Raw genomic sequence first — 25,953 nt, 5'->3', positions numbered from 1 at the left:
AGGTGTTCCGGGCATGTCCCACTGGCAGGAGACCCCGAGGACGTCCCAGGACACGCTGGAGAGACTATGTCACCCAGCTGGCATGGGAACACTTCTGGATCCGCCAGGAAGAGCTTGAAGAAGTGGCTGGGGAGAGGGAAGTCTGGGCTTCCCTCCTAAAGCTGCTGCCCCCGCGACCCGATAAGCGGTGGAAAATGGATGGATTGATGGATGAAATGTGGGATTAGTATTGTCCATCTGGATCGAACAAAAGTTTTCATCTTCTGTTTTTATTCTGTGACCTTGTTTTAGTGTTTAACTGGTACTCGTAAGAGGGAGCATATAACTCCTACTCTGGCATCCCTTCACTGGCTCCCCATTCATTTTAGAGTTATTTTCAAGATCCTCCTCATTGTTTTCAAATCTCTGAATAATCTCGCGCCACCTTACCTCTCTGAGCTCATCTGCCCCTACACACCTGCCCGGCGCCTCAGGTCTGTGGACCAGACATGATTAGAAGTATTCAAGAACTAAACTGAGGCTCAGAGGGGATCGAGCCTTTTCTGTTGCTGGTCAGTCTCTCTGGAATGACCTCCCACTGAACATTCGGCAAGCCTCCTCGCTGCCCATCTTCAAAGCCCTCCTCAAAACTCACATGTATTCGTTGGCATTCGACTCAGCATGACTTAGATTTGTTCTTGGTTTTGCTGTTTGGGGCTTTCTACCGCCTTTATTACGGATTCGTCTTACTGTTTATTGTGTATGTTAAATCGCTCCATGTACAGCACTTTGTATGCAGCGATGGCTGTTTGAAAGTGCTCTATAAATACTGTTGACTTGACTTGAATTGACTTGACTTTAAATTGTTTTGCTTCGTTTTTAGCTTTATTGTTTTGTTTTAGAGTTAATTGTTTTCTGTCTAATTTTGATGTATGTGCAGCTGCGATTATTCTTTAAAGTGCTCTAAAATTAAAGTCGCGTCAAGTTGAGTATTGAGTAATCTGACGAGATGAGAGTTTTATTTTTTCGTGAGACTAATACCATATGAGGATGACGTTCTTTTTTCAATTGCAATCAGATGGAGGGAAAAAAAATACTTACCGGTATTTGGAGGGAAAAACAAGTCGTCATTTTACAAAGATTAAGTTAAGGGAAAGAAATGAGATTTAAAAAAAACCCACACTGACAAAGTTTTAATCCGACAGGCAAACAAGTCATTTTTTTCAGGACAACAAGACTGCCATGGGGTTTAAGTTGTAAGAATGAGCTTTATTTAATATATGACGTTGCACTTGTACCTGCAGGATCGACTCCGCTGTAGGTTCGACTCCCGATGGCGGCGTGGTCGTGGGCGCCGCCTCTTCTTGAAGGACGTTCCCGCTCCTGCCAAAAACGCAATTGGATTAGAAGCAAACGGGCTTGGCCACTTAGAATGATGAACAGTGACTCCTCAACAACTCCGGCCTCGTGCTAACCGAATAACGCCAGCTGCGTTGTCCACTTTATGGCTCCAATTAAAGCGGAATGTGCCAAACACATTTGCTTTCCTGCCAGTTAATGATGACGATGATCAACGGGTCAAACGAGTAGTCAAATATTTGTTCAAGTTGTGTTTTCGGGGTTGGCAAGGCAGTTTTATTCATATCAGACACAAAGTAACACGGTGTGCTTCTCATAGTTACAAAACAGCATTTCAAGGGGAGAGGCAACGTTCAAACAGAAGCCACAAGAATTTAATAGGTTTCAAAGCAAAATAGAGAATAGAGAAAACTACTAAAATATAGTGCAACAACATGATTCTGGGAAAATTGGTGAAAAAAAATGTTTGAAGAGACCTTATTCATAGATATGGCGGAAAGCAGTTTTTAACCCGAATTTGTTTATATTGGGGCCAGCTTCAATTTTTGTTGACAACTTATTCCATTTGTGTCCGGCATAGCAGCTAAAATTCTGATGCACCACGTTTGCTTTGAACTCCTGGCCCGACTAATTAAGCCCAGGCTGCTGACATCGGAACCCTCTTGGGTTTGCATTCCGTGAGCATTTATTTCATGTGTTCAGGCCCGAAGCCATGTGATCTACATTTTTTTTCCAAGACAGAAACATAATATCATAATTGCATAACAATGAAAACAAATCTGGAGGTAAATCAAAAAAACAAAATAACATGAAAATGGTTGTTTGATTAAAAAAAGTTCATATTTTATTTGAAAAAGTGTGATTATAGTATAATATCATGGATCTTATGACTCGTACGCAAATATCGGTGGGCTATTTTGTCTGCGTGTGAGCGTATTAGCGAGTTTTTTTAACGTCGCTTTTATTCACCTTACCCAAAATTGAGTTCAAAGTGAGCTTCGCACAAGCTGGCGAGCATACAATTTTGTCTGACAAAAGCTGATATTAAGTGTGCGTACCTTGACCAGGGTGAGGTAGTAGCCTGTGCCGAAGCGTTTCTTCAGAAACAGGGATGAGCCGCAGCATCGCATCCTGCCGTGGGCAATGATGGCGATACGGTCGCCCAAGATGTCCGCCTCGTCCATGTGGTGCGTGGACAGGATGATGGTGCGGCCTGAGAGTAGGGTTTTTACTTTTACCCGCTCATCGCCATGGCAACAAAGCAACACAGTACACGTGGGTGTGAATTAAAATCTTGATCGAGACCGGGGTAACCATGCAACCGGCTGGCTCATTTATAGCATCTCTTCTTTTTTAGGGAGACGGGGGGGTTGGGGGGGGTCGAGAGGTATCAAACTGAGTGAGCAAAATCACTTCGTTAGCACTGGACGGGAGGTGTGTCGAATTTGAACTTGAACTTGAATTTGATATTTCACGGAAAATTATTCCAGTATTATGACAAGTTTACAATGAGGAAATGACAAAATTATTCCTTAAAAGTGAAAATCCTGAAAATAGATTAGTTTTTCCAACCCCGCCCAAAAAAATCAAATCGAAATTTTCAATAATAAAGTTACGTTTTCTCGAGACAATTGTACTGTAATCGTATGGGAATGAGCTCTAGTTTTTTTCATGATAAAAGTCATAATCTGTAAATCTGTGTACTGTTCCGAAATAAGTTCCATTTTCTTTTCTCAGGATGATCAAAACCGCACTGCAATGTACGTTATTTTCAAAGTCAAAATCGTACCAGGAAAATGTTTTTTGTTTAAGAAGAAAAAGAAAAAAAATCACATGATAAGATTAAAATGTTCAAGCTCAAACGTAATTGTAAAAAGGTAAAGTTACATTTTCTCCAGACAAAACTTTGTACAAAAATATGGTCTAAATTTTCCACAACAAAAGTCGCAAATTTATGGTAATAAGATTCAAATTTTCTTTTCCACAACAAAAGTCACAGTCTTCTGAGAATTTTTTTTTCAGAGAAAAAAAAAAGAATTGATCGTGTAAGAATAAATAAGATTTTAAGCACAAATGTAAATTGTACTAGAATAAAGTCGCACTTTCTCAGGACAAAAGGCCACAATTATACAGGAGAATATTTAATTTATACAGCAAAAGTGAATCTTGTATAAGAATGAGGTCAAAGCTGTCAGAAACATATAAGTGTAAAAAGGTAGTCATATTTTGTTGACAAAAAGAAAAAAAATTTTTTTTTCATTTTCAAGGACTGTTGTAAATCAAACAGGAATGAAGTTTTTTTTCTTTCAAGTCCTACCCAAATGAGGATAAAGAAAGGTTTTTTTCCCCAAGCAGTCATCAACTTTACTGCTGCAATCATGAGACCTTATTTTCGAAGTACTGGAACGTTTTTGTTGGGGTTTTTTTGGGGGTTGAAGTGCGGCAGTGCTTTATTTGGCAAACGACACTCGCCTCCCGCCGTATGTGCAAATGAACACATGTGGCATGCTACGGTGTGATAGGAAACACCCACGAATGCCTTCCGCACCTTTGCCATTGCGCTCACTGTGATATCTCTCTCATCCTCCACAAAAAACCCCACAAAAAAGACGAGAAAAAAAAACTAATTTCAACCTTTGTCTTGCTTATTTAAATAGAACAATTGTAGCCTTTTTCTTCTCTGATGTGCCAAACAAGAAGTGAAACGAAATAAACCATAACTTAACCTGATAAGCTAAGTGACCGCTGTTCCTGAAAGGGTTAACATGACCCCTACGATTGTTCTGCGGCCTAATCAGAACACACGCGAGTTTTCGCCATGACAACGTGCCGCGATGCGTTTTTTCGACAAGCTTCACCGTTGCGCCTCAGATCGGCAAAGTTCAATAGCCTTTGGTGTTTCGGCTTCTGATGGCGTACCTTGTTTGTATTTGAGGAGCAGCTCCCAGATCCCCCTGCGGGCGTAAGGGTCCACCCCCGCTGTGGGCTCGTCTAAGATCACAACTTTTGATCCTCCGACAAAGGCGATGGCCACCGACAGCTTCCTCTGCATACCGCCTACAAACATTCATCTGCATGTCAGTATGTGATTGTGTGTGTGCGTGTGTGTGTGTTGTGTGTGTGTGTGTGTGTTGTGTGTGTCAACAGCAAGTTTCCTTTCATCATAAAAAAGGTGATTCGCCGTTGCGAGTTATTTTAGTCATCGCTCGTCGTGGCCCATCAATCCCGGAAGCCAGATTCCATGCTGCCCGGCACCCCGCCACTGCTTTGAACCAATTCGGTGACCCAGCTTGTGAAAAACTGACTCAAATCACAAATGTAATAACTTTGGTCTATTGTCCTCGAATATTTTATTATTTACAGGAACATTATTCACGTCAAAGGACGACCTTCAGAGGTCCGACTCCGACTTCTTATTCACAAAGACAAAGTCATAAAGTGCTGCTGTTTTGGTGAGCCGCCCACCTGACAGGTTCTTGGCCAGGTCTCGTCTCTTGTGTGGCAGGCCGACGTCCCGGATCATCTGCTCCATCTCGGCGTCCACCTCGGCGCGACTGCGTCCCTTCAGACGGCCGTAGAAGTAGATGTGCTGCTCCACGGTTAGCCTGCACATGGAAGATAGCTCAATGGCACGCACATAAAGTTGAAACCATCATGAAAAAAAAGTAGGAAGAAAATAAGCAGAGGAATTTCTCCGGGAGAAAATCTGAACATTGAGAAAAAAAAGGTGTCCGTTTATAAGAATAGATGCGCAATATTGTCACTGATGAAGTAAAACATGATGTAAACAAAGTCACATCACACTGATCCACACATTTTTAAATCAGGCCTTTCTCGATTTTTTTTGCACTGAGTCTGAATCTGCCCTCGTTTTTTTCTCTAACACATCAGGTTTTCAGAATTATTTTAATATTCATTCACTCATTCATCTTCCGAGCCGCTTGATCCTCACTAGGGTCGCGGGGGGTGCTGGAGCCTATCCCAGCTGTCTTCGGGCAGTAGGCGAGGGACACCCTCAATCGGTTGCCAGCCAATCGCAGGGCACACAGAAACGAACAACCATTCACACTCACACTCACACTCACACCTAGGGACAATTTAGAGTGTTCAATCAGCCTGCCACGCATGTTTTTGGAATGTGGGAGGAAACCGGAGCACCCGGAGAAAACCCACGCAGGCCCGGGGAGAACATGCAAACTCCACACAGGGAGGCCGGAGCGGGAATCGAACCCGGTACCTCTGCACTGTGAAGCCGACGTGCTAACCACTGGACTACCGGGCCGCCTATTTTAATATTCAATATATGTAATATTCACGAATCAGGGGCAGGTTCAGCAAACGAACATTATAGTTACAGTCAGAAGTTACAACATATTGGACAAGCTTTTATAGGTCACACAAACAAAACACAAAATGAACGTATCTGAAAAACCCGGAGTAACTGAAAAAGCCAACAGCATTTTTAAAAAAAATCAGTGTCAAAAAATATCTTTTGGGACACATAAAGCCCATCGCTGATTAAAATATGCTTTTAACGAGTGGGACTGAAATTGCTGAGAGAGTCCCATTGCATTCAGAATTATTTGAACAAATCAAAAGCATTATTGAAAAAAAAATTGGATGAGAATAAAGCTCGAATAATACAATGGGGACCCGCGATATTCTGGGGGGGAAAAATGTCTTCGCCCTTGTCCCAAATTAAAATGAACCAAGCGTTAATATTGATGTGAAAAAATGAGAGACGGGTAAGGTTTGCTCTTACTCATTGAAGAGGACGTTGTGCTGGGGGCACATGCCCAAGTGCCGCCGGGCGCCATCCACGTCCGTGCGGATGTCATAGCCGTTGATGACGGCCGTGCCCGACGTGGGCGGGAAGAGCCCCGTCAAAATTGACCTGAGCGGCGGGACACGTTGGGTGTTGTGAAAACAATTTCTTACCAGAGGAAAAAAAAAACGTAAAAGTCATCACGTGCGTATCACTAATTAATTTATTTGAGTGAGGTGTTTATTCGCTGGATGCGTGCATCATCGTGTAAAATAAACACCAGCTTCAAATCATAGGTCTCCCTCTCATGATGTGAAAAAAAGGGCAGAAACTGTCATTATGTACCTCTAATAAATAACAGTGTGCTGCACAGTGGGCATCATCCAGGAAATCAACACCTCAATCAAATAAAAGGTCACAATTTTTTTTTTCCATGCGGAAAAATGCATTGAAACTGAAATAACTTCCCTTTAGTACAATTATTCAGCTGCTGTGTCAAGTATGAGGCATCCCTATCCCCAGCGCAAAGAGCAGAAAATGTAATTAAGTCCGTCTAATACAATTACTCACATCATCCATAAAATAAATGCCTCTCTCTAAGAAGAGGTTTTCCTTTCCCCAATTAGGAATTACATCATTCACGTAGACACTATGCCCCAATTAGACCCTGCATGCATCATCCCCAAAAATTAACACCACCCTCAAGTAAGAGGCTTTCCCTTCCCCCCGTCAGAAAAAAACAACTTGCATGGTGGTGGTTTTTCCGGCTCCGTTGTGGCCCAGGAAGGAGGTAATGTGGTTCTCGTAAAAGTCGATACTCAGCCCGTCCACTGCCAGCTTTTTTCCAGTCTTGTAGATTTTGACCAGGTTGCGTACTGACACCCCAACTTTTAGATTGGGGTCCGATTTTTCCAGGTAATCTTCATAAGAGACGGACGAATGAGATGAATGCAATCATGATGAGCATGAGAGCAAAGTCATCATATTGTGAGGAAAAGTTATCCTTTCCTTCGACAAAATGCAAAATAACAAAGTCTCGATGTGATGTGAGTGTTTGAAAAAATAAAACGGAGAAAAGCCTAATTGGATGCTGTTGAGCAAGTCGACACCGAAAATAGGCTGGAATGTTAATTGGAAACAAGAGTGCCTTCTTCATCGCCCGATGCAACAAGGAAGGTGATTAGTTTAGTCACCCGCACGTCTTACACTTCAAATGTGCCTGCAGCAGCGCGCGAGTGTTTGCGCACGTGCGTGTTACATGTTACCATCGTGCAAGCAGCCGGAGGCGTCCTTTTGTAAATGGTCGCCAAGCACGGAGGGCCTGCCACACCAGTAAGATGCCGTGAATGGGAAGTACCATGGCTTGGGAATCCCATACTGGCCTGAGATCAAGCACAGATGGCACAACACGGCAACATTTTCAACTCATTCACTCCCAAAGACGTTTTTAAACGTCTTTTCAGACTTGGTCGAGAATTGGCTGGTATTGAATGAGTTAATAATGCATTGGTTACAATCAAAATAAAACTAAAAAAGTGATGAGGTATATTTTACTCTCCCTTTCATTATTTTTAATGTAGTCGTATACCTGGGAAGACGTTTTCGATGTACCAAGTGAGTGTCCAGTAGAGGCCGGCGTCAAACAGCATCATGGCGATGGATACGAGGAAGGTGTAGCGCTCGCCCTCGTCGGGACTCTGGCTCATGTTGGACCACTGGATGCCAACACCTTGCTCCTCGTATTTGGAGAAGCTCTCGCAGCCAAAACCGAACGCCACGCAGGACAATAAACTCTGAGGGGTAACAGGGAAGCCGTGGCTTGCGTGACTGTTTACAGGTAGCAAAGCACACGCGTACACAGGTTGTTTGATGCCGCGTCTCATTCGGGAACACCCATAAAAAATGCTTTTGCATACCCATTCAAAACAAATCATAAATCCTACACAGAAGGGGGAAATTGCCAGTGACGCTTTTGCCCATGAAACATTAGCCGCCGCCGCCTATCGCTCTGCATCATCGTGTTGCTTGCCAGCTGCCGCCTCACGCCTCATTTGCTCGCAGCATTTGTGCTCCGGAAGAAGCATCTCCTGCGGCTTCCCAGGCAAACCGTCACCGATTCCGACGCCGCTCGGGCTGGCGGATTCAATGGCTTGTCACTGGGGATGTCGGAACCCGTAACCCTTTCGTTATGTTTGTTTCTATGGTTGTTGGTGAGGAACCAACACAAGGGTTAAGCGGTGCAATGGATTTTCTCTTGGAAACATAACAACAAACGATCTAAAAAAAGAAGTTTGGAATAATTGTCCTTTGGGACAGAAGAGTATGAGCATCAAAGATAAAAGAAAGATTGTGCAATATAATTGGTTTTCTCTTGTGAGGTAGCCTCAAAGGCTAACATCTTGGGATGATACAGACAGAAGTTACCGGAATCTAACCTAGTCAATAACATGGACCCTACTAAGACTGAAGTAGATGCATGAAATTCCATGTTTGACCCAGAAAGCAATCGGCATTGTGTTTAGAAAGTTACCATTTCACTTTCAGGAAAGGAAAAAAAAAAGCAACCCGAGGAATTCTGAACAAGTGGGTTGGACTTTTCCGTTTGAAATTACGAAGGAGATGCATTGCCGGTATTCTTAGACATAAAAGGATTGCTACCTCGCTAGGAAAAAAGAATGAATGCAAATATGCCCCGAGCTCCAGTTTGCCACACAGTCGCCATCTGGTCGTTGGAATTCATGTGAGAAAAAAAAAATCCATTCCGATAAAAGACTTCATTATCATGGACAATGTAAGAGGAGAGCATGTATCCCTTGACATGGTGTAATATCATCCACAATCGACGAGAGAGGAAAAAAACGCCGGCCTGATAAAGTGCGGGCATGATCTGGATAGCGGCGCGGTCAGGGAAACATTGCTTATGCTAATTAGTGGGCTATCCATTTTGGAGAAGCAGGGTGGGGGTGGGGAAATAAAATCTCAGCACTTTCAGGTATTATGAAGTCTTATGTATTAAGTGAGCAGGAGAGTTTTTGCTGCAGGCTAATGGTTAGGCAAACCTCCCCTTGTATACTGCCACTAATTGCAATTAAAGGCAAATCAAGTTAGATTAATGACTGAATCACAGGCGATTGCTCTCAGACTGCAAGGGAAGTTCAGCTTCCCCTAAAATGTCAAAAAGTAAGTGATCAAATATATGTGTGGACGTACAATTGTGTGGATTTATTGACTAAATATGTGCTACAAAGCGCGGCCCGGTAGTCCAGTGGTTAGCACGTCGGCTTCACAGTGCAGAGGTACCGGGTTCGATTCCAGCTCCGGCCTCCCTGTGTGGAGTTTGCATGTTATCCCCGGGCCTGCGTGGGTTTTCTCCGGGTGCTCCGGTTTCCTCCCACATTCCAAAAATATGCATGGCAGGCTGATTGAACACTCTAAATTGTCCCTAGGTGTGAGTGTGAGTGCGAATGGTTGTTCGTTTCTGTGTGCCCTGCGATTGGCTGGCAACCGATTCAGGGTGTCCCCCGCCTACTGCCTGGAGACAGCTGGGATAGGCTCCAGCACCCCCCGCGACCCTAGTGAGGATCAAGCGGTTAGGAAGATGAATGAATGAATGAATGTGCTACAAAGCGCTCAACTTTTGTTCCGAATCAGCTTCTTATTACTGGTTACAACACGACTCTCCTCATTCATTCCCGCAGCTTCACTGTGCTTTAAACTGTGTGGACGTAGAGCGTCGACCGCGCGGACGCTGGGCATCTAGAGAGTTCATTGTAGGTTTGCCAATGCATTGAAATGAGACGAGTCATTGGATAAATACTGCTTTTGTTCCACCCATCGGACGCTCAGCGTCTCTGGGCGTCTATGAACAGTGGGTGTTTAAAGGCTGGTCCGGAAGCTCAGCTTTTCTGCATGTTGATTAGATGATCTGTCCGAGGCTGAATCTCTTTTTGATTGACAGCGAAAAGATCCAATCACCGATCTTATGTTATCGTTTTAAATAGTGCGCGTGGTTTGTGACGGTTAGCTAGAATAAGGTCCGACAGATATTCTCTTTTGGCCTCTTTGTGAACTGTGAACTGGTAGTTACGCCAGCAGTCTTTACAAATTTGATAAGAGACATGCAATTTGTCTTTTGTCCACTTGGGTTCAGCTTTGCGACACCCCTGCCTAGCTGCGCGGGTAATGTCGTTAAACCATGGCTCGGGTTTAGGTTTTGGGAGCACAGTTTTTGAAGGAGCCACCAAATCCAGGATGGCACGGCATGACCAGTCGAACCAAGAGGTGAGTTCCTCTGTGTTAGACGAGGGTACGCAAAGGTTATTAAAGGCAACAGAGAAACGACTAGCAGTGTGAGGGTTAAAAATTTGGCGTTTACAACTAGGAGCGCCAGATTTCACAGCAGCATGCGATAAGACTATGTCAAATAAAACTGCCATCTGATCAGAAATCCCATTTTCAAGGACTTCCAGATTTGACACCGGTAGACCATGAGCAAGGACAAGGTCTAAAATATGTCCCTGTTCATGTGTCGATTGTAACTCAACAGTCTCGAACACCAACAACCCTAACATCAAACCCCTACCTCAAACTCAAATCTCTAACTGTCGTGCCAAGGCCTGAACACTAACAGTGTGTAACGTTAAATGCTTGACCCCAACTTTTAACCTTAATCTCCAATCAAAACGCAAAGGCTCTAGCCTCTTAATCATAACATCTATCACAAATATAACTATTCCCCAAACACCGTGAACCTTAACATCCAAATCCTATCCAAACCCTTACCCGATCAACCAGACCAGTCATGTTTTCTAATTTGCAAATACCAGTCGAAATGAGTACGTCCACTCAAATGGTTTTCCTAATGATTGAGGGATTGAGACTAGGAAGTCATCGGTCGCCCACTACAGATGACGGATAAAAGCTACGTAAGGTGCCAATAAAAAAATATTATGAGCTGTCAACATCGATTGCTGCTTTTTATTTGACTTATGAGAAAAATGTCCATGTGAGTTGTTGAAATGGGCCGGGGAAGGCAACGCGCTCGTAGTGACAATCTCTCCCCGGCGACAGTCGGGATTGGGAAAGTCATACGTCTTTGCCTGCGGAAAGGACATCTTGAGGACAAATGATTGTGACACCGTCATAAAGGTCACAGAAAAAAGGCTGAAAGTTGATCAGCGGTTCATCTTACAGGACGGGACTTTCTCCGAGTGTGTAACGCATTTCTGAGAGTAACGTGAATGCTGTACCTCGAGTGACAAGCAATCATTAAAGGTACAATTATTTTGCTCTTTCATTGTCAACCATATCTATTTTTATCATGAGGAACAAGCGACATCCCCGAAGTCTTACCACGGCAACCTTGACTCCGAAACCCAGGACATCCCTCCAGGCGTAGCAAAGGAGGTGCGGCAGGTAGAGGACAAAGTAGATGAGTCCGCCGCACGCCGCCGCCAAGTTGGCCTTGGAGAAGAAGACGCTGATGAAGAAGCACTGGGTGACGGTGGTCAGGCAGAACACCAACAGGAAGACAAAGATGACTGTGGGGTCACTGTACTGCAGCACTTTGCCGTACTGCGGGTACAAAGAAAGCGGTGCCAGTGGACAGCAGAGGAAGAAAACGTGGTCAAAATATACGGTGAACATGAGGCTGATTCAAACTAGATTCAGATTTGTGTTTTTTACAGTCATTCAGAGGAGGACCGACATGCCTGAATTTTGAGATTTGAAACAGTCCAAAAATGGCATGATTAGAAAAAGAAAATGAAATTTGTAGGACTCTTGTCATTTTTTTTAACAATCACGGTCAAAAGGGACAATTTGCGTAGGCATAAATGATTGGAACTGAAAAAAGTTGGATTTAGAAAGCATGATTACAACTTGGAAGAATTATTTGGGCATAATCACGACTGCAAACGACAAGGGGCTCGAGACTGAACCACTACGTCGCCTCTGGAATGCTATTTCTGTATAAGGCTAATAGCAAAATGCATTCCTTTTCTCTCACTCTGATCCAGAGCGACTCTTCAAAATGAGGCACTGGGTCCTCCTGGAAGCATTGCAAAACCATTGGGATCACCTTGAGAATAAGCGCAAGGAGCAGCGAGCTGATGGCCAACGGCAGTGCGCTGGACACGGCCCAGCTCAGCCAGTCGATGGCACTTCTCAGGCCCATGATCCTCATTGTCTCCTTAAGCCTGGCTTCTTTCTCCGCAACGATACTTTTAACGACCATTGCCGCTGAGTAGATCCAGGCCAGTGTCATGTATAAGGGAAGCGAGCGCACCAGAGCCCGAAGGAACCTGAAGGGGCCACACCAAGACCAGACAAACACTTGGTTGAGACACCACTTGTCTGCTGGATGTTGAATTGAGATGACCGTGGTGGTCCCATTCCAAACGTCCTTCAGGTTGTTCCACGTTTTCAAAATGTTGCAAATTGACCAAAGCATTGCGGGGGACACAGCCACAGCGAACCTACTTGGGGTCCACGAATAGTTTGTGAAATGGGGGCAATAATTTGGCACTCGCCAATGACACAATTCTAACATTCTCTCCAATGTCACCCATCTGAAAATGAACATTATGATATCGACGCTGTCACAGCTTTTCCATACACAGACCAATGACACTGACACATCTACCCAACACATGGAACCACTGGATGAGTCAGCAAAAGAACATGCCAAGGTTATGGGCAACTTGAAGCATGAAATGTTGACGTCAGATAACCTGACGGAAGCGCAGTTTGGTACCTGGGCACATTTACACTAATCGACACAATTTACCGAACTGAACCGGATAAAAAAAAAAAAAAAAAAAAAATTAAACACTTCAAAAGATGACAGGATCGGTTGTTGCCCCACCTTAATCCAAAAGCATCCTAATGATAATTACTACTGAATTCGCCGTTATTATTAATGCACCAAAGCAGGCTGTGAAATGATCACTTAGAGCTTGTCGTTTGAATACACATCGTTCCTCTAAGGCACTCGGCTAACTGGATTTATTGTTATGAATGTTTACACATTGCTCGTGGCTTGCAAACATATTACGTTGTCGGAGAGAGGGGGCTAGGGGAGTGTGGGGTTGGAGGGGTTTGAATTGCACCCCAGCTGTTCAAATACCCACTTTTATTTACCAGACACATTTCACAATTATGCCGCAAAATAATTGATTCGGGTGACTTGAACTAGCGATCATCTTTAAATCATTAACAATGCCTCCTGCAACACAAGGATGTGCTCTCTTTCAGCCGAACACAATGGCGCCTGTGGCTTTGTGCGCCCGACTTGGTTTTTATTACTATTAAGAGTCCCGACACCAAGGCCGGTGTTGCTATACTCACACCGCACAGTGAAATGACAGTGAGCGACCCGCTGGCCTTCAGATAATCAACTCTAATCGCAATCAAGAACACATGCGGAGCCAAATATCCACGGCTCTAATTGCATTAAAGGAAGCCCGTTTGAAAGCAAAGGTGATGCAACGGCGGGAAATAACAAACGCCGCTGCTGTGATCTTAATTTTGATAAATTGCACTTTGTGTTGCAAGAGAGAAATAGATCATTTGGGGGGGGGGGGGGGACGTCATGGCGGGCAATTATTTGACACCACAGCCCAGTGATTGGTGATTGGCAAAGGGATACCAAAAACACAAGGCGCCACCCTGACGGACCCAATTTCGGGTGTCAGGTTGTCTGGAATCGATTTTGATCCGACGTCCATTCGCGCGCCTCCTTTCTACTGACCTTAACCAGGACACTAAGTAGGGCGCACGGAATGGCGAGCAGAAGTATGTTCTCGGCGAATCTCGCCAGCCAAAGGGCGCTGTCGCGCACGCCCACTGCTCGCAGAACCTCCTTAAGCCGCAGCTCCTTCTCCAAAACCAGGTCTTTGATGGTCATGCACGTGGTGTACATAAAAGCCAGGACCAGGAACATGGGGAGCATTCCGGCGAGGCCTCGGGTAAAGCTGCAAGACATTTTGAAGAAGTGCATCGACAAAGCGGGGAACTGTCACATTGCAGGGTGACCGCACGCCAAAGCCGACTGAAAGGCTTCCAAGATGCTCAAAGATGCTGTCCACACCTCGCGGGATGTAAGACTCAACACTTGGTAGGCAACGCTGTGGGTATTCCTCTGCGCCTGCTGTTGTTTTGGTTGGCAAGGGACTTAAAATGGAATCAGAAATGAGCCGATTGTGTGTGAGCAAGAAATAAGCGCAGTTACTGCCTGATTTTCACCAAACTTTGAAAGAAAACAAAAAAGTTCAAACAAAAAAAATTGCCCGAGGTAGTTTGAATCACTGGAGTACAAAAAAATAACAATAACAAAATAAATATTTGGGATACAATAATGAAGATGGTAAAAATGGCACTATGTCTTCTTCCACTTTTTTAATGATTGTGCCAATAATAAAATGGCCGGCAATTTAAAAAAATAAAATAAATTCCACTGACTTTTTGGAGAGATGACTGGCTTGCATCACCTCATACTCTAGCTTATTCGATCCATGTTACGGTTCAAGAAGAAAAAGAAATTTGCTCTGTAGACGGACGGGCGTGCCGCCGTTAATGCCGTAGCTGTTATTTACGAGGCAGACTGAGCTAACCTTCATAAACTCAATCAAACCCTTTTGCGAGTTCGCTCGTGTTAGCCAGCTGCGGTGAGTGACTCCATGCTGTTACAACAGCAATAAGGCCGTTCATAATGCCACCAAAATGCCATGTCAATATGCCGATAGAACAAAGTGCTCCCTTCTCTTTATTAGACAGTGACTGAGACGTCAAAGCTATTCCGATAAATATGATTCAGTTCAGCGCACGGATAAAGCGCCACCATCTTATCACGACAGTTGTAACAAATTAAGTTAATGCCTCGACGCCACCGGCCCTCCCCTCTTCACTCAAAAACAACCACTGAAAAGTAAAAAAAAATAATAAAATCCCCCAGTGCTAATTTCCTGAGATCGTCAAATTGGGTGGACAGATCGCTCATAACTGTACGCACAGGATAGTCTTGGGGATCACATGTCGGAAATTAACCCTTTCAGGGACAGAGGTTAGCTACAGTGGACATCTTAGGATGTGATCAAGAGACTCGGTGCATGAAAGGGTTAAAAAGGAAGCTGGCCATTTGGGTTTGTAACAAGCATTTTGCTCAAAATCGAGGCTTTTGTACTTTGATGAACTCTGACAAATTCACACAAATGAGCCTTAATGGGAAAGCAGGTAGTCTCCACATGATGGACGACATTAAATTGTGAAAACATGTATGCCTGTGCTATTTAAAGTGTGTGGGACGGTGGCATCAAGGTTTGCTGAGCATCTCCAAATGTTTTTTTATTTATTTTTTTTGACCCCAGCCAGCAGGTTTACCGAGGAACACAAAATTAGGTGGACATTTTATATGTCAAGGATAAGTACGCCATTAAATGTTGATGAGCCAATGTCATTGGAGGTGCCCAGGACCAAGCGGAGCGTCAGAGAGGGAGCCTCAAAGGGGATTGAGCCTTTTCTGTTGCTGGTCTTCCCCTCTGGAATGACCTTCCATAAAATATTAGCCCCCCCCCCACCCCCCCTACCCTTGTGCATATTTATAACTCATTTGAAGACACATCATTGTTCTTTGGCTTTGAGCCAATATGAGACTGATACTTTTTGTTCAATTTATGTTTTTATGGGTTGGTTTCATGGTTTTCACTTTCTTCTGTCGTTGTATTATTGTTATTTTATAATATTATGTAAAGTGCTTTGTTACATCGATTCCAGCTGCGGCCTCCCTGTGTGGAGTTTGCATGTTCTCCCCGGGCCTGCGTGGGTTTTCTCCGGGTGCTCCGGTTTCCTCCCACATTCCAAAAACATGCGTGGCAGGTTGATTGAACACTCTAAATTGTCCCTAGGTGTGAGTGTGAGTGCGAATGGTTGTTCGTTTCTGTGTGCCCTGCGATTGGCTGGCAACCGATTCAGGGTGTCCCCTGCCTACTGCCCGAAGACAGCTGGGATAGGCTCCAGCACCCCCCGCGACCCTAGTGAGGATCAAGCGGTTTGGAAGATGAATGAATGAATGAATGCTTTGTTACAGTTACAGCTGTTATTAAACAAATAAAACTAACACGAAAACTATTCAAAACTAACTTAAAATGGGGCATTTAATTCTTTCATTCCACAAGTCTTTTTAAAATTAGGCCTTGGCTACCAAGGACGTACTTGTACGTCTAAGTCTTTTTTTTTTTTTGCATCATAGAGAGGAGGAGGGTCTGATGCAATCTGTGAATGTGAATAATACGTTTGCATTGTAAATCATGTAAAAAAAAGCGACCAGCAGGTGGCGGTGGTGCCTCACGTGCTTAAAATGCATGCTTTTACAAAAAGCTCTTTTTCTCCGTTTTTTGCCCAGGAATCGCCATTTTCATGAAACTTAGCCATTTTGCTGAAGATTGCCCATTGCTGAAGAATGGAAAAAGATAGAAACAACTTTTTTTGCCTGCTGATAGAAGAGAGTCCAAACTTTATTTTGGTAGGCTCCATGTTTATATAGCATGAGAACCAAATATTCTGTGGTCCTTGCACGATTAGTCAAAATCCAGTATAACGCTGGGATTGAGGGGGTTGCTCCAGTGAAAATGGCTGGGATTGATTGACTTAAAAAAAAACTAAAAACCTGATCTAAAAAAAATGTATAAAAAGTATATTGAGAAATTCAAAACTGTTATAACCCTGGTGCCAAGACCTGCCGATTGTCACTTAACTTGTGATTCTGTTCAGCATACTACATTGGAGGTTTCCAATCTATCAGTCAGAGCAGTTTGATCAATGTTTGTGTAAATATACAATATATTAATGAGCCTTGTTCAAAATAGAAATGCTAACCCAAATGTTGAAAAAGGTTTGGGAAGCCTCATATGATCTTTTTTTTTTTGCGCACCACTTTCCTTGACAAAGAGTCTTTGGAGGGATTCTACTTTAAGCAGTTACCATATCACAAAAAATTGCCTGGTGGAGCCTGGAAAGTTGAATCCTCAGTGCAGCAAAAAGCCGTTTCTAAAGACGAGGCGAGAGAAACCACGCGAATGCTAATGCAGGAACGTCTCCGCAACAGCTGACGGCCTCCCAATTGCGTTAACTCCTTTGGCGGTGATTGCTCCCCGGGATCAGCCATGCTCGGCGCGTCCGACACCGACAACCTTGCCACCAGATGCTCTTGAATTATACATGGACGGATCGATCAAAAGGTGCTTAAGTAATAGAACTCTGTGGCGGGTCGGCGTTGCACGGCTCCCGTTACATTGGGGGCCTGACCTAAATTTAGGGACGCTGAGAATCGACTACTCAACGTAGCACCAGTTCTCAAGAGGTTCCAATTACAAAGCAAATGCCGTGTTGACCCATTGAATTAACATTTCATTGTGATTCAATTGTGTCTGGTCATACTTTTAATGCCGCGCTCACAAATCTACTCAACTTGTTATTCTTTGGAAACGTTTCAACATGTCATTCAATGTAGAATCAATATTGAAAGGACCAATTTAATATACTTGCCACATGTGACTCATTGTAAAAAGCTCAATGAGGAAATCACAGTAAAATTATGACATGTTGTATGTATTCAGGAAAATATGTATTTGATAAACAATCTGAAATGAATCATCCAAGAAAAACAACATGATTCTGACACAGCTCGCGAGCCCTGAATTTAACAGAGAGAATCCTTCCATGTGAGAATGTTAAAGGCCTATTGATGGGATCGCAGCCCCGGGATCCAAACAAGAGATGCCTGTGATTCCCGAACGTGAGATGGCGCGGAGGCTACTGATAAAAGATGTGTTTATGTGCTATCAGGCCCCACGGGGGTCAACATTTATCCCGCGGCATCATCACAGGCCGCGGCCCGTGTTGGCTCGATGGGAAGACAGCGGGAGCTAACACACTTTGGTTGGCTTCACAGTAAAATGCCACTGTGGGGCAAGAGGGAGGTTTAGGTGGGGGTCACTTCTGTTTGAAACAACCATTCGTTTAAACCACAAACAGACACCAAAATATGATCTGAACACCGTTTAACATCATTTCAAAGTCTTCTACATTATCTCTCCCCCACGTACCCCCCCAAAAAAAATCCATCAGTGCAACGATGACTCTGTAACGACCCAGGCTAATTGTAGCTCCTCCCCGACATGCAAATTTCTTAATACTGTTGAGATTTATCACTTCAACATACACCGTTGCCGCCGATTACTATTTCTCTATCAGACAGGGCAGACGATCACATTTTAATGGTGGTACTAGCAGAGATTAGTATTTTTTTTTGAGGGTGTAAAAAAATAAGAGGGCCACGAATATACAATTTGTGGTTTTAATTTGGGAGCAACTGAGCATTTGAAGTATCATGCTGAAAAATGTCTGCTTCAAACCAAAATGGCAAATTTCTTGTGTCTTTCCAGATATGTTTTTTGTTGGCTTTTCATGATTCTATTCTTGATAAATATGAAAACCAAATTTTGCATAACTAAGGCTCTGACCTTGCGAAGCTGAACTATTAGCGTAGCACGTTTTATGGCAACCACCAATGCCATGCTCAGTTGACAGGCGATAATAAATACTCTAATTCCTTGCAGTTAAACGTGGTAGATCTGTCCGGTATCTTTGGTGCACGTTTAGCAGCAATCGCATAAAATCTGGAGTTCGAGTTGACTTTTGAGGGACACGTCATTTATACTGGATCATTAGTGTTGTGCTGATGGCACTGATCTGCTATCCTATGTCTCCACAAGTTCCATTTTCAGCATTTCGGGAATTATCTCATCTAAAACAATGCAAATAGGCAGCTGTTTAAATACGTCCACGAAGAGCTTCTAGTTCTTCCTATCCGTTCGTTTGCCTGGAGACTCTGCTGTTAAAATAATTACCGCCACGGTCCATTCCCATCTCTCTGTTTCAGCGCATCTTCCTTTGTCTGATTCCTCTTTCAATTATTCATGAATGAAATAGCAATTTTCAAGGGTTAATAATTTATCGGATTGCCCGTGCGGCGGCACGGGCGAGGGAGTAAATGGTGTTGGGACTGAGGGTATTGCAGTGCTTTATGGCTTCCATTTATCTTCTGTAATTATTAATCGGTTCTCTCGGGGAGATGGAACATGGCGACCGAGGGGGCTGGAGTCTGTCCGATTTGCCATCGTTATGAATGTAAAACACCCCGAAATGCAATGCAAATCAAAATTCCACTTCATCAATTCGGCCCATCTGTCAAGTCAACGCGGTCCAAGTTTGGTCGCAGTCGGATAAAATCTCTTGGACAAGTTTGTCTTTGACGCGGCCCTTTAAAAGGTACTTTTAAAAACTTAAAATGGAGACGATGACCCTGAAGAAAAAAAAAACTCCTTCAAACCAAAATGGCAGCCTTTCCGTGTCTTTTGGAGCATGGCTTTGTAAGACTGTTCATAGAAACACCAAGCAAATTTGCCAAAAATTGGCAAGAAGAAAAAGTAGAGCAGATTTTTAGGAACAAAAAGGCTGATGAAAAAATGCGGGTGGTGCTATGCAGGGTGAGCAGAGAGCCGAGACACAGCAGGGTCCCGGCAATGACTAGATAGTCGTCAACCAGTGAACTTGTCAATGACCACTTCAAACCAAGAAGTCTGGGTCATTTTACATGTGTAATGAGTCATGCCAAAACACAGAACGTCCTCCAAAAGAGGGCGAGGATGATTAAACAGCCAAACAAAGTCATCATTTTCATCCAAGCTACCCAAACATCACGTAAATATCGCTTGATTGAAAAATATCTCAGCAATGTAAAGCACATAATACTTTGAAATTAGATTCTAATCTCTGGAAATGGCAGTCCTAGTGCAGCTGAATATTTTGTGTTCTGCTCTGAGGCAAGGTACGGTGCTGTTAAATCTCCCCAGTAATTATCTCCGGGCCTTTTGCTTTATTAGCGTCACATTATGAGGGTGGAAATGGGAAGATTTTTCTTTTTTTTTTCCCCGGCGATACAGCGCTTACATGATGAAACGGGATTAAAGCGGTCTGTGTATGTGGATGTGTGTGTATGTATGTACACTTGGGTGCATCTTGGGTGATGTGAATCAAATGCCGACGGTAGGTAGAGGCCCGCATGAATAATTCAGCACCCATCAGCTATTAGGGAATTTCCTGTGGTGTGTCTAAAATCGATAGTTTGGACTGACTGCATTGCTAGTCCCTTTCAAGGCAGATTAAACGTTTTTGTTGTTGGGTTTTTTTTGTTTGTTTGTTTTGTTAAATTGATGACTCGCACGGATGGCAGTTATTCAGTTAGACAAACACGAGAGCATGCGGAGGTTTTTTCCTCAAGGGGCTCCTGGTAGCCCATGCATCCGGATTTTCAAATATCAGGAAAGAAATTGGAGAGAAACTGCAGGCAGTAAAGGGCAAGCTGCAGAGTCTGTTTGAATGCTGTCGCTAACTAAAACTGCAACACCCACCGAGTCAACTGAAGTGTGGATATTTGTTTTGTACAAGTTAACTGAAAGCCTTTTTTCACAAAGACAGAAATAATGGGAAACTGATAACCATATTTTCCCCACTAAAAGGCGTACTGGATTATGAGGCGCACCTTCAATGAATGGCCTATTTGGTACGTTTCTTCATACAATGGGCGCACCGCATTATAAGACGCAATCTACAATGCATCCACTCGATGGAGCTACGCTCAAGGAAACACCAACGGAACGATCAGATGACAGTAAAACTTATTTAATAAACCAGCGACGCGGTTCACTTCACCAACAGCAAGCTATAACATTGACTCGTTAACGTTGAACTCTATTGCCACTGCTCTATTTCCGTGTTCAACTGCGTAACCGATCACGTTGTCAGCATGTCTCAAGCAAGGAGCCATTTTGGGGTCGAAATACTACCGTTATGACCATACACAAGGTGTATCGGATTTTAAGGCGCGCTGTAGGCTTTTAAGAAAATGGAAGGCTTTTAGGTGCGCCTTTTAGTGCAGAAAATATGGTAATGTGTGAGAGAATACCACGCTTCCATGTGTCCATATGTCACATGTCACAATACCACGGGTACCATGTGGTCGCAAAGTCCATTGGCACTCAGTTGCTTACCAAAAGAGCACAAGGGCCCGTGTCAAAAACACCACATGCCCATTAAAATTCTTTTGCACATCACAACAGCAGCACCTACATGTAAACAGAGGCGCAGGTTTAATGAAAAACTAAACGATCATAGCTCTGTTATCTGAAAATTACATAGTTTCCAGTTGACTATAACAGTGGTCAGTTATTTTATAAGAACGGGTCGCGCTTCATTTTTGCTGCTCTGGTTCGTTTCGGTTTGCTCCATAATAGTCATTTTGTTTTAAACGTTGCTTCCGATTAAAAAAAGTCTCTTTATAAAAATAAAGGTCATTTTATTTTAGATTCCCAGTATGAGGGGAAGTTTTTATTCCGCAAAAAAAAGAAGAAAAAAAATTGTACTCACATGTCATCCACGTAGCAAGGGTACGGCATTTGCTGAGCAAAAACGCCGAAGGGTTGGGTGGTGGATGTTTGCGTTCGTACGATGCCGTGGTCGATCATGTCCTGCAGGTAGGCGAAGCCTCCTCGTATATAACGCAGGTCGTTAAAAGAGTTGTCTCGGGCCCCCGGAGACCATGACCTTATTAAAAGTAGACACATTGTCATCTGTGCTGGATCGTGTGTTTTAGACACTACCACAAAAAAAAAAAAACACAGACACTCAAATTTATAAGATGATAACATGATGGCTTTTCAAAGATAAAAAAAAGGCCAAAACCTTTTCAAAAGTAGTAGATAAAATACCGGAGACCCTTACACACTACATGAAAAAAGATACTAAAAAAGAAACTCCTCTACAACGAAATCATGTTTGCAGCAAGAAATTTTTCACAACAGGGGACTTTTCACTGTGGCAAATTTGATCTCAGACGGAAACACAAACAAACATAAAACGTATGTGTACTTTTTATTTTTATTTCAATAGTGCACAAGAATGAGCATACACTTATTTGACACTTCATATAGCCAGCGTAGAAAGAAAAAAACGGAAAGAAATTGCGAAATTTACGTGTCAAACAATAATATGTGTACCATCTGTCAGAAATGCTATGGGTCAATCAATACGATGAGTATGGTGTGTATAATGTTGTGTGGCTAATGACTTATTATGTGTCCCATGTGCCCTGTTACGTACCGTTCCTTTTTTTTGTTGGTGCGCTCCACCTCCTCGACGTCCATGCGTATCTTGTAGTAGACGTGAGGAGGGACTTGGCTGGCGTTGGGCAGCAGGTTGACAAACACGATGCCGGCCCAGTAAGTGTCATTCTTGAGGAGCGCCAGTGCTTTGCCCACCAGCTGGCTTTCGCTGGGAGCGCCATCAAACTTGTTCAGGTCCAAACACTGTCACAAAACGGTGCACGTTTATTTCGGTGGAATCGAAACTCGACTTCATCTGAGCTTTGGAAAAGTGACCTGAAATTTCCCCCTAAAAACTTTTTGGGCTAGTCGAGCACATGAATCCACGAGAACAGAAATCGACAAACCTGCCTTTGAAGTGTGTGTGAGAATTGTCTTTCCACACGTGTTTGAGCACACCGAGTGGGAAAATGGGCCCCACCGCAAACTGTGGCGCAGATCAATACATCAACTGCGAGTGTGTGCTTGCGCTGAATTTGATGCCATTAAACCTTGGCAAACAGCGAGGCCTCTCACGAATCAGAAATGAGTGAAAATACATTTTTTTGTGCGCTAAATAAAGAGAAAAACTACAGCCAACATGAAAGCTACAGAAAAATATTGCAATGGATACGCACGCCGAGGAAGTCGGACAGAAGCTGAAGAGTCTGGGTGGTGGCATTGGAAAGGTCCCGCCAGTCGTGGGGTGGGACCCCGGCGGGTCGATCCTCGGGGGCACCGTTGTAGAGGAAGTTAGCCAACAGAGCGGCAGTCCAGCCAGTGCCGTTAAGACGTTGGTCCAGGGCGGCGGCAAACAACGGATTGGCCAGCAAATTCTGACAAAGACAACGTACATTTACAGACGACTGCTAACGATTACTTAAAAATGAGCTACATTACAGGACATTAGCGTATCTTCAATGGTTGGTAAGTATGTACAGTATACATTATATCAATACAATGATCCCTCGCTATTTCGCGGTTCGTTTATCATGGCCTCGGTGCATTGCGGATTTTTTCAAACATATTCATTTTCAAAAAAATATATAAATAAAAAAATTCTGCGAAAATGCCGCAAAAAGTTGGCAAAAGGTCCGCGAGAGGCAGTGAAAGTCAGCACAACAACAGCAAGTCACATAGAGCAACATATACAGTACTACGTACATGTTTACTGTATTTCATTATTCAAACACTAATCTAACATTATACATGTCTAAATATAATCGTATGTAGCATTAAGTAATGTTAATTACTACAAACATGCATGTATACCATTCAATTTGGCCTTATAAATATTCATTCATCATTCATTCATCTCCCGAGCCGCTTGATCCTCACCAGGGTCGCGGGGGGTGCTGGAGCCTATCCCAGCTGTCTTCGGGCAGTAGGCGGGGGACACCCTGAATCGGTTGCCAGCCAATCGCAGGGCACACAGAAACAAACAACCATCCGCACTCACACTCACACCTAGGGACAATTTAGAGTGTTCAATCAGCCTGCCACGCATGTTTTTGGAATGTGGGAGGAAACCGGAGCACCCGGAGAAAACCCACGCAGGCCCGGGGAGAACATGCAAACTCCACACAGGGAGGCCGGAGCTGGAATCGAACCCGGTACCTCTGCACTGTGAAGCCGACGTGCTAACCACTGGACTACCGGGCCGCCCCCTTATAAATATTATTTCTACTCATACAACACATGTACATATACCTATATGGCGGGGTTCGCTAATTCGCAGATTTTCATCTATCGCGGGTGGTTTCGGTCCCCATTAACCAGGATAAACGAGGGGTTACATGTCAAACAATGGTACACGGTATGTGCATCATGTGTCAAAAATACCCTGCGTCCAGTCTTTCCTCAATTGACTTAGCTTCACAACGTCAGATTGGGATCTGAACCTTTCTAACTCAAACATTAGCTCAACAATCAAGCATTGTTACCAACGAGCTGATTTGGACATCATTTTCATGAGCATGTCATTTTCCCATTTTCACTCTGTTGGCTTTTTAGCACCTCTGCTCACAGCCTTTCTTTTCAGCTCCGCACCTCAGACGGACTCGCCGGCTGCGGTAATTGGTCCATCAAAACTAAAACACGTCGGCGACCTTGAACGACCTCTGCCAGTGATGACGAAACGCCCCGCGAGCCGCTGGCCCCGTAGCACGGTTGCGGCGGCAGAGAAAAGAGCAGAGCGGCAGTGGTGGCGGAGAAAATGAAGACAAAGGAGGAATGCGTGCCCATTTGTGTAAAGGTTAGGGCTAGGGTAATGAATACCGCAGCTATGTGGAGATCCCGATGTCTGCTTCCCTCCAGCTGCCTATAAGCTCATTTGGAGTGACACTAGAGTAATGTCAGTGTCAAGGAAATACTGCAAGAGAGAGAAGGAGAGGGAGGGAAAGGGATAGAGGTGGAGGCAAAGTATCCATGTCCTCTACTTCTAGAGATAATCCCTTCTGCCGGGATGAAAATTATCCTCTACTTATCCATAATTACTTCCATCTCTCGGTTCCCATACTAAACAGGAAGCTTGAAAACATACTGCCGTGTGTATACATCATGAGTTATTCTTTTTTTTTTTGACAAAGGTTGGATAGGAAATGCCGGTGTTCTTCGCACACACACACACGTGTCTTGCTTGAGACCATCAATGGACCGGCAAAGTCCTGGTTTGGGCATTAAACCTTGTTGGAGGTAGTGCTAAGTGAAACCTCACACCTAAAATTGTCCAGCAAGAATAATGTCTGGCAAGAATGAGACTCGGTTATCGCTAAGTCGGCACAAAGACTTTTCGCTGCTTCAGAGTCATGTGCTAAACAATACTACGTGTCAAAGAGTAGAATAGCTTTTTGTCCGGGTAGAAGGCGTCTCGGTCATTTATCTGTCTACACAACAAACTACAACAGAGTAGGGAAAGTTCGCCGTGTGAGCCTCACTCTAAATTGTCTTGGTGGAACTTGATGATTGATTAACAGGGCAGGTGTCACACTCAATCAATCTTACCCGTATTGAGTTGACTTGCTGGCTGTTCTGAAAGAAATCCCAAACACGCGGCCCCAATTCGTCCCAAGCATCGGCCATTTCTTTCAGCATCGCCAAGGCATTGAAGGTGTTGTTAGCCTGAATGTCAACAACAACAACAACAACAAAAAGAGATGCTTATCAGTACCTAGCAGCATTGAATGCGTCGATCGGAACGAGACGGGCCCTTAACTGTTGGCCATGGTAAAGCTTGTAGCTGTGTCAGTACGTTCATTACCTCTTTCACGATGAGGCGTGTTGCAGGGGAATCGGGTGTGAAAAGGACTTTTCCTCGGAAAAAGAGCTTGAATGTGCTCCAGAGGTAACGGAGACCCGGGGTTCCCTCCAGAGTGTCAATGAAGGTTTGACAAAAAGAACCTGCAGAAGCCACGGTGAGAAGGAAAACAATCGTACCGTATTTTCCGCATTATAAGACGCTTCGGAGTGTAAGGCGCACCTTCAATGAATGGCCAATTTTAAAACTAGTTTCATATATAGAGCACACTGCATTATGGGGCGCATAAAGTTACAATAGTGGCTGCGGTTCCATTGGGCATCCACTAGGTGGCGCTACGTTAAAGGGAATACAGTACAATACCATACAGCTTTATTGATACTGCGCTTTCACAACTG

At 43.9% G+C, this 25,953-nt stretch overlaps 2 protein-coding genes across 2 annotated transcripts in view; one reads left to right on the top strand and one right to left on the bottom strand.

The window, feature by feature from the left end:
• The window catches only part of mfsd8 (major facilitator superfamily domain containing 8), a 375,281-nt gene that overhangs the window by 223,676 nt on the left and 125,652 nt on the right, over positions 1 to 25,953 (top strand). The window lies entirely within an intron of this gene.
• Positions 1 to 25,953, bottom strand: part of LOC127605330 (phospholipid-transporting ATPase ABCA1-like) — a 70,997-nt gene that overhangs the window by 30,665 nt on the left and 14,379 nt on the right. The window contains exons 10-24 of the mRNA XM_052072741.1: positions 25,559 to 25,698; positions 25,303 to 25,419; positions 22,938 to 23,135; positions 22,319 to 22,524; positions 21,587 to 21,763; positions 13,854 to 14,076; positions 11,456 to 11,677; positions 7,692 to 7,896; positions 7,369 to 7,485; positions 6,852 to 7,023; positions 6,101 to 6,232; positions 4,804 to 4,943; positions 4,258 to 4,395; positions 2,397 to 2,551; positions 1,278 to 1,362 (exon numbers count right to left, since the gene is read on the bottom strand). Of these exons, the coding sequence (XP_051928701.1) occupies positions 1,278 to 1,362; positions 2,397 to 2,551; positions 4,258 to 4,395; positions 4,804 to 4,943; positions 6,101 to 6,232; positions 6,852 to 7,023; positions 7,369 to 7,485; positions 7,692 to 7,896; positions 11,456 to 11,677; positions 13,854 to 14,076; positions 21,587 to 21,763; positions 22,319 to 22,524; positions 22,938 to 23,135; positions 25,303 to 25,419; positions 25,559 to 25,698 (2,427 nt within the window). The remainder of the gene's footprint in view (positions 1 to 1,277; positions 1,363 to 2,396; positions 2,552 to 4,257; positions 4,396 to 4,803; positions 4,944 to 6,100; positions 6,233 to 6,851; positions 7,024 to 7,368; positions 7,486 to 7,691; positions 7,897 to 11,455; positions 11,678 to 13,853; positions 14,077 to 21,586; positions 21,764 to 22,318; positions 22,525 to 22,937; positions 23,136 to 25,302; positions 25,420 to 25,558; positions 25,699 to 25,953) is intronic.

The sequence above is a fragment of the Hippocampus zosterae genome, chromosome 1, assembly GCF_025434085.1.
Source record: "Hippocampus zosterae strain Florida chromosome 1, ASM2543408v3, whole genome shotgun sequence".
In the NCBI taxonomy this organism is placed as follows: domain Eukaryota; kingdom Metazoa; phylum Chordata; class Actinopteri; order Syngnathiformes; family Syngnathidae; genus Hippocampus; species Hippocampus zosterae.
The sequence above is the reverse complement of the archived record's forward strand: the minus strand, read 5'-3'. Positions and strand labels throughout refer to the sequence as shown.